General features: G+C 37.4%; 1 protein-coding gene and 1 non-coding gene across 13 annotated transcripts in view; both read left to right on the top strand.

The window, feature by feature from the left end:
* ITGB6 (integrin subunit beta 6) overlaps window positions 1-8,874 on the top strand; it is a 119,364-nt gene that overhangs the window by 97,521 nt on the left and 12,969 nt on the right. For 10 of the 12 annotated variants that reach the window (XM_015596708.2, XM_025039224.1, XM_015596713.2 and 7 more), the window contains 3 exons: window positions 333-555; window positions 3,080-3,177; window positions 7,744-7,866. In XM_015596708.2, the coding sequence (XP_015452194.1) occupies window positions 333-555; window positions 3,080-3,177; window positions 7,744-7,866 (444 nt within the window). The remainder of the gene's footprint in view (window positions 1-332; window positions 556-3,079; window positions 3,178-7,743; window positions 7,867-8,874) is intronic. The other 2 variants (XM_006921113.3, XM_015596710.2) reach the window with 1 other exon arrangement.
* On the top strand, window positions 8,676-8,794 carry LOC112470721. Its single transcript, XR_003043043.1, has one exon. It is a non-coding gene; the product is annotated as a 5S ribosomal RNA (ribosomal RNA).

Here is an 8,874-nt window from a genome sequence, read left to right as displayed (position 1 = left end):
CCCACACTCACACACACCCCAAGTAGGTATTACAGGCTTCTGGATTATATCTTTTCATCTAGCTATAAATTCTGTTTGATATAATATCAGGTAATCAAGTTGGTCTTCAGTTAGGAGACTAGATCAATAAATATACACAGTTAGCAAAATACATTCCATAAAATATGTCTACTCTCACACCCCTCCCCCATCTCTTCCCCACACACACACTCACTTTATTCTCATTTTTTTTTCAGTCTTTTTGATGGTGTTTAAAGGCAAGTAGAAGAATTGGTCCCAAAAATTGAAAAGTAGTTTTGATCCTAAAAAACAGAGAGCGCTTTGTTTTACAGATCATGGCGACTGTGAGTGTGGTGAATGCGTGTGCAGGAGCGGCTGGGCTGGCGAGTACTGCAACTGCACAACCAGTACGGACTCGTGCCTCTCTGAAGATGGGGTGCTCTGCAGCGGCCGAGGGGACTGCGTTTGTGGCAAGTGTGTTTGCATGAACCCCGGAGCCTCAGGACTGACCTGTGAACGTTGTCCTACCTGTGGCGATCTCTGTAACTCTAAACGGTAATGTCTTTACCTTCTTAAGTTCCTTTTTTCCATAGGTTTCATGATGATCAAAGTTATAGTGACATTTTATAAACTCAGATCTCAGATTGTTTTTGCTGGGTTTGGTTTCTGAGCATTCATCAAAACACAAACCCGCAAGGCCCCTGTGATCATTAGCCTGGAACACCGGTCTCTCACTTGCCTCTCTCAGTCCTGATTTTCCAGGACCACAATGGCACATTTCTGCTAGAGACTACCAGGGGAAGCTGAGATGATGTCCCACACTGATAACATCAGATAACCCCTCTGTTACAATACCAGCCACACATAAAGAATACCCTGGAGGTACGTTGACGACACCCACATTCAGTACTTTTTCAGGGGAAACAGACAAGCTTCTTTTTTTATCTAGAAGTTCATAGCCTGACCTTACTGATTCATTCCTATCTATAGACTCATGGAAGCAGAGACAGGAAGACAATCTTGGCTTTTAATTGCTTCCTTCTTCTTTACTACTCATGCTCTTTGGCACCTTTCTTTGATTTTCATTCTACACAGCTATTGGGTATTGTATTTTCTTTTATACCATATGAACAACAACAACAAAAACAAAACCACGTTTTCTTATTTTCCAGTAAAAAAGACTACTTCTTTGCTTGGCAGCTAACTTCTTAATGGAAGTGGGCAACATTTGTAGGTCAAATGAAGTAAATCTCCAAATTGGCTGTGTTGCGACATTGTGTGATGTATTATGCAGCAAACATGCTTTAGCAGTTCATATTTTCATTAACTCTGCTACCCAAAATGTGGTGACATTTGCATTTCCAATGTAAATGAAGTAAGAAAATCAATATTCACTCAGTGGTTATTCACCATTCACATGTTGAAACTTCTCCATCACTGGACTTATGCCGTGAGAAGAATGGGAGACATTGTTAGACTTATTTGAATAGAACTTAATGGAAAAGTCCTTCCAAGATGTCTCTTCTATTATTTTTCTATTTCATCTTCACTGGAAACACGATTCAATCTTAAATCTGGTTTATAAGATAAATTAATAATCAAAGTAGTTTGAATTTGAGGAATCAGGTAGAGTGATTTCCTTGGTGTTCATGTTAGTTCTGAAATGAGTTCATTCTTCCATTTATTCATTCATGCCTTCATTTATCAAATAGATATTAAGTACCTGCCGTATGCCAGGAAACATGTAAGGCCATGAGCATGCAGTGGTGACTGAAACCGTTCTAGTTCCTGTCCTCACAGGTGCTGCGAATCTAGTGAGAAAGACAGATATTTAAAAAAGTAATTATGATGATATCTGGGCTGACAGTTACAATGGGAGATACAGAAGGTGCTATATGGCAGGAACTGTATGGCAGGAGATAGGGCTACCAGACTAGCCTGGGCAACTATCAATTTGATGCACAATGGAGTAGGGATTCTAGAGTTTCTACAGTCTCCAGCAGCTCTCTGCAAAGCCACTCCAAATAAATATATAACAATAATAAATGCAATGTGCTAGCAATACAAAGGCAAGTTGCAGACAATACTTCCATCTCCACTACCACAGAGGTTACTGTTCCTAAGCCCTTCCTACAGAGGAATTCAGAGGCTTTCACTGCAAGGGGACTAACTGGTAAGAGCCAGGGAAGACTTGCCTATGGAACTGTGGTTTGGGCTGAGATGTGATGAGGCATGGGTGTGGGTATAGAATGTTTCCAGCACTCAGAAGAGTGTTCATTTCCACGGCCAGAGGAAGAAAGAGGCCACATGATGTGTGTCTGAGGTAAGAAAACTTTTGCTGTTTTAGGGTACTCTAAACAACCTGTTTCTAAAGTGATTTTCAGCACAAGATTAATTCAGCATCTACGTTTTACTTTGCTATATAGACATCGTCAGAGTAGCTTAATTCCTGGGCTGTGTTCTTGGAAGTATACTTGTCTATAAATAGTGATCTTTTATTAAAAATCCCACATTAATGAGGATCCGGGCTGTCATCCTCAGCTTTTGAAAATACCCCTATCAAGGCTTGGATTCATTCAAAAGAGTTACAGAAAAGTGAATCTTTAAAATAGTAATTCATAACATAATTATGCATTCTTGGAATTTTTGTTAAAATACAGACCATTTCTTTTAAGAAATTCAAACTTTGTCTAGACTCTAATTATATTTAACACCACAAACCCTGCTCAGGAAAATATAAAATAAAAATGTAGCTAAATCAAATACCAAAATAATTGGGGATTTTTATTGATTTTTTTTTTAACTTAACCAATCAGGAGCAATCATTAGAGACAAATGAGGATAGTAGCTATTAATGAGGTTGCCCAGGGAACATTGATTACTGAGTGGAATTCACAATAAAGAAGTTTCCTCTTGCATGAGACCAACTATCTTTCTGAAAGTAACAAAAGGTACCACCGTCCTCCATGAGACACTCCTATAGCACCAACCACAGTAACCGCATTAAAGCAACATTCCAGCTGCATATCTATTTTCTGTCAAGATAAACTGATAAACTCTTGTTGAATAATGTTCACAGGAGCTGCATTGAATGCCACCTGTCTGCAGATGGCCTGGCCCTAGAAGAATGTGTTGACAAATGCAAACTAGCTGGTGTGACCATCAACGAAGAAGAAGGTTCTACTTGTCTTAAATTGCTTTCCTTTCCTCTACGTATTTCTCGAGAGGCAGAAACTCTGTGACAGACTTTCCAGTAGTTCGACTTCATTTGTACCAGGGCATTAGTTCACTCACACTGCTTACTAAGGGTAAATGCATTCCATAAGGCTTAAAACCTGATGGTTTGGGATACAAGCAATTTAAAGTCACAGATTCTATTTGACTTCAGCACTGTTGGCAAGTTCACCTCTGTTTCACAAATGCAATTGTCGAGAATTCCAGAATGTTACATTCTTTTGATTAGAAGAAAAGAAAATTGAAGAAATATCTAAATGTTAACCTCAAACCTGAAATTGTCCCCTATCATCTGATTGCCCTATTTCAAAATAGGACAAGTGAAGTATAATACGGCTTTCCTGATAGCAGCCCTCAGACACCGGGCAATTTCTGGTTGGTGGCCATTTTTCTTCCCCTTCTCTTTGTATGCTTTTACTCCCAACTTTTCAAACATGGGCGTTACATGGCAATCTTTAATTTTCCTTTGTCTCATCCCCCAAATACAAGAAGGACCTGTAACTTTTAACTGCTAAGCAAAGCCTGTAAAATAATTTGTAAACTTTAAAACAAAGAAGATGACTGACTCCTCCTAAAGAGATGATCTGAGGGACTAGTTTTTCCATCATCACAAACTCTCTGCATTATCATGCTGCTCAGGTAGAGCTGCTGCTCTGTACGCATTAGTGATGGGACCAAGATGTATCTCAGGCAAAGTGGCATAATCAAGACAATAATTTATGACACTCTAGGATATTTGTCTTGAATAGATGGAATTAGAATGCAGAAATTAATCCAAAGTGGAGTAAGTTAGTGACATTTATATTGTTTTGAAAATTACCTGCATTGTTTCAAAATTGAGATATCTGACTGTGCACAGTTGAATAACCCTAAATGGAGGTGCAGCATTATTAGTGCTCGGAAAACCTCTCATCTGTGCTTTTCTGGAAAATATGCCAAATAGCTGTAAATTGGACAAAATGGTGTGTACCTTACACTAATACCAAAGGTAAGATGCTGTAAAAGCACTGAGTAAAGTGACGTTTGTGGACTGTCCATGTTAGTAAGTATTACGAAGTCTCAGCATATCCTTCCAGCTTCATTTCACAGCAAACATCTGGGATATTTACCAGGTGTTTCCAAGAAATGACTAAAAATTGCAGAAAATGCCCTGCAAATTACTAGAACTCAATTCAGTAGCAGCATGGGAAATCTAATGTGCTGAGGGGAAAAAAAGGAATGAACCTTGGAAACATGTAAATCATGGACAGGGAGTTACTTTATTTAAATGATACGGTTTTCTAAGTACATTATCATAAATGCTTGGATTTGAGAGGAAGACTAAGTCTCAAGTGGCCTTTAAAATATTTGCATTATTTTTTTTTGTATAATTGACTAAATTATCTTCAGAAGAGGAGAATGCAGCTATTTCTAACTTAGAAATTATAATTGAATTACTAATACCATTTAAAGCACTAATCTTGATGAATTTGAGAAAAAAAATATTGGTCAGCCTGTGAATTAAAAGCTCACTGTTCTAGTGAGCCTTTATAAGTCTTATTTCAAATTACTCAGTTACGTTAGTGATTGTATCACCTTGAAATGATCACAACATAGTTGCTCTTCCACAGGGTCTTTTATCAGCCCATCCTTCCCACAATGAGGACATGGAGAGTAAAATAACCTTATAATCCAAATAAATTGTTTCCCAGTCGTGCTGTGGGGACCGGTGTGAGCATTTCTAAGGACATGTGGTTTAACTTTATTCAATCCATTTTACTAAAAGAGACATTTTTAATTTACCCGAAGATTCGTGTACTCAGAGCATTGTTAGTCAAAGTGTGTTCTGTGAAACACACTTCTGAAAACATTAAATGGAAAGAAAACACCCATGGTCATATGAATTTTGGAAATGGGAAGCTAAGCTTTCAGTTTTCTTGCGGGACTCCCGAGAGTTCTTATGCATATTAAATTAAATGTCCGTTGCGAATTTTTAGGAGAGGCAAAGGAAAGAATTAGAGTAAGAAGGGATTCCCAAACTTATTTGACCGCAGAACCCTTTTTTTCTTTTTTTCTTTTTTTTTAGCTTGGGAAACTGTTTTCTCTGAAAACTACTGACTTGGCCTCGGAGCCGAAGTCTTAAACACATAGTTATCTTGATTCAGTGGTGCAGACAGTTTATATTTTCCACATTTTTCTTGAGCCTTCCTAGACTCCAGTCTCCTCACCCCCACTCTCACATTACTTCCTTTTCTAAGTATGATTTCATGGACAGCTTGAGATCTTATTTTCATTGTATTATTCTAGAACAGCACTGCTGGCATTCATCAAGGAGGGTAAAAAAAAAAAAGATCCATTTCTTATGAACAACAAAAGAAAATCTTAGCAGCTAATTATGCAAATCTTCAGCCCAAGCTGGACCTTTTCATTGCACATTCAATAATACCATTTTAATACCCAAACACTATAAAACAGGCTAAATCTAGAGTCCTAACAGTCATGAAAAGGACTGAAGTAATTAAAGCAAGAAGGGAGTCATGACTCAAAGGTCATATTAGCAGTTCCATTAAAACTTAAATAATCCTGGCCAAGTAAATTAAGCCTCCCTGGCTTCAGTGTAGCTATTTAAAAGAAAATAAAAAAGCAGGATTAATATTACTGAAAGGGGTATTATAAGCTGTCCACATATTTTCTACCTGAGAATAAAATGTTCCATTAAGTAAGTTTGAGAGGAACAGAGTGGGTGTGCACTGTCACAGCGGAGAGGGGGAGGGAAGGAAAAAACCCACTCCAGCAGGAAAAGCATATTCCCCAAGACTTCATGAATCCTAGTTAACTGCAGTGGTGTGGTAGGAGGACATGTGGTGAAGGCCATCTGAAAATGACCAAAGTATAAATTTTATATGCAGTGCCCTTGCTATCAAACATGTGAAATAACACAAATTTCACTAATCAAGTATTGCCTGGAAGTTCCCAAACCTCTCAATCAAAATTGCCTTATGAAAAATACTATTAAACAACTCATAAAATACTGAGGCCTGTGTATACCATGACCTCTTGAATCATTCGCCCAGGGGAAGGTCCCTGAAAGCCATATTTTCAGATCTCCCAGGTGATTTAGATGATCATAAAGATTTGGAAATGACCAAATGAGAATGATTTATAATTAGATTTCTTAGTATCCTTATGTAAGTAGATGCTTCTAATGGATTCAAAAACAGTTTGTTCATCTAAATCTATCATCTGAAATCTTATTAGTAATGTTACATGTTTTACTAGTCCTCGTTTTTATAGATAATACAGGCATACTTCTCATAGACCCTGACATGAGGTTTTTATCTTCTAGACTAAATTCGAAACAACTTAATATTTCTATCTTTCTAAGACTCTTGCATTGTTTAACCAAAAATAGCCTGTTATTTAATATGTCTTGGTTAGAGTCAGAACAATATGTATAGATTCTGTTTTATTAAAATCTTTTTATATTTAAGCTAATAAGAAAAATTTTAAGTCTAGCAAAAGTATGTCCATGATTTTCTGGGACAGTCTCAGTTTTAATATTCTGACTCATTTAGTCATAGTATACTAATATTGGGTCATCTGTCTTAACATTTTAGGTTAATAGTAAATGATCATTCTATTCATAGGTTTCTGTAAAAGTGTTCGTAACAGTATCATTAAGTCTCCAACTTAAAAGGGGAAATTTAAGCAAGATTTTTTTTAATTAAAAAAATGCTACATAATTTTGGTATAGGTGCCAAACTAATAGAATTTCTAGTAAATAGTATTAACATCTCAGATAGACCATTTTACTATATTTCCAATTCTGTCATGACTTTATTTCCTGCCTCTTGAATAAGCTCAACAAGAAAAACGTTTCTATTTGGAAAAGATTTTAGGAAAACTGGATTATGTTTAAAAAAAAAGATTAAGAAAAGGACTATGCAAGATGGTTAAGCAAACTGGGTTTCTTTTAATCTGAGGTTTACCTTTATTCCGTTTGTCCCTGAGTTGCATGACACTTCAGTCTCTGTTTCTCGATATGAATTTATATTTATTGTGTGACGATACATGGCCAGCAGTCCTGACTATGCCATTGTGGGAAAGGCCCTGTTAGAAGTATTGGTATCAGTTTGGACTGTGTAGTCTCCTTCTGAAATGTAATCTAGGCTTCCTCCCAGATGCTCTCAGCCAAGAAGAACATACAGCCCCCTCATTATCATAATCAGGGCCATTCTATTCTCAAGACAGCTAGGCATACCTGCCTTGCAGTACTTTCACTCTATGAAATCCTGCCCCCATCAGTTTGATAGGTGCATTTGATGGTCAGTCCTGATTGACCAGACCTGGATCTGTTCTTCTGGAACATGAGTAGAAACTAAAACCTCTGCTAGTGGGAAAAATTCTATGTCTTTTCTGTTCCTATCCTGCAATGTTGAAAATTCCTATTTGCATATTAAAACTCAATACTACTTTAAAAATAATGTCTTTGGGGATCTCATTTAACCTAATGAATGACTCCTTTATCAGCAGATTTCTCAAAGGATAGTTCTGTTTCCTGTTCTCTGCAAGGAGAAAATGAATGTCTTATTACATTCCTAATAACTACAGATAACGAAGGAAAAACCATCATTCATAGCATCAACGAGAAAGGTGAGTGGCATGCCTTCCATTGTCATTGGTAAGTGATAGTGCATGAGAGAGGAGAAAACAACCAGAAAGATACTTCAGGTAGCTTGCCAGGACAGACATTTCCAAATTTTTGATGAGGTGCCTCTACTTTCTCAGTGATTGAAAGATACCTACTGAAAAGTTTGCTATGTTCCATTGTGTGTGTGTGTGTGTGTGTGTGTGTGTGTGTGTGTGTGTTTTATTATGGAAAAATAACAAGATAAGTGTATTTGTACCAATCATCCTCTCCTAGAAAGCTACTAATGAATTACAGAAAGGTAGACAAATGAAATGTAATATAATGTAAGCAAAAGATATATCTTTAGAAAAGACTAATAGGAAAGAGCATAACAGTCTAAGAGAATGAGTTTTGAATCAGGCAAACCCTGGCTCAAATCCTGCTCTACCACTTAATAGCTACATGACGTTCTGAAAGATACTTGCCTCCCTGAGTCTCTATTTCCTCATCTGTAAAATGGGGAAAATAATAGTACTTTCTTCTAAGGGTTGACTCAGGGCTTAAATGCAATGATGAATAGAACACATGTGACAGTTCACAGCCTACAGTCATGGGTCATTAAATGATAATGCTGACTAAGAAAAGATATGAAGCAGAAAGCGAAGAAGAAAGTGATCTATAAAGGCAGTCAAACAGTCCATTGCTTCTGTGGCTTTTCATCCATACCAGCTCACGGAGTCTGCTTGGGACTTGGGAAGCCCTCAAATAAAAATCTCGTCTTCAGTGGAGAGACAGAAGTTTTACTAGGTAGAAAATAAAATAGTAGGAAAGGGTCTACAGCCATGCTACCCTGAACAAGCCCAATCCCATCTGATCTTGGAAGCTAAGCAGGGTCTGGCCTGGTTAGTACTCGTATGGGAGACCACCTAGGAAGACCAGGTGCTGTAGGCATAAAATATAAAAAAATAAGGGATTGTAAAATGACAAGGTCCTTGCAATCTGTGAGGTCAACCAAGGGTTGCCTCGCCTAA

Source organism: Pteropus alecto, unplaced genomic scaffold (genome assembly GCF_000325575.1).
Source record: "Pteropus alecto unplaced genomic scaffold, ASM32557v1 scaffold3, whole genome shotgun sequence".
In the NCBI taxonomy this organism is placed as follows: Eukaryota; Metazoa; Chordata; class Mammalia; order Chiroptera; family Pteropodidae; genus Pteropus; species Pteropus alecto.
The sequence above is the reverse complement of the archived record's forward strand: the minus strand, read 5'-3'. Positions and strand labels throughout refer to the sequence as shown.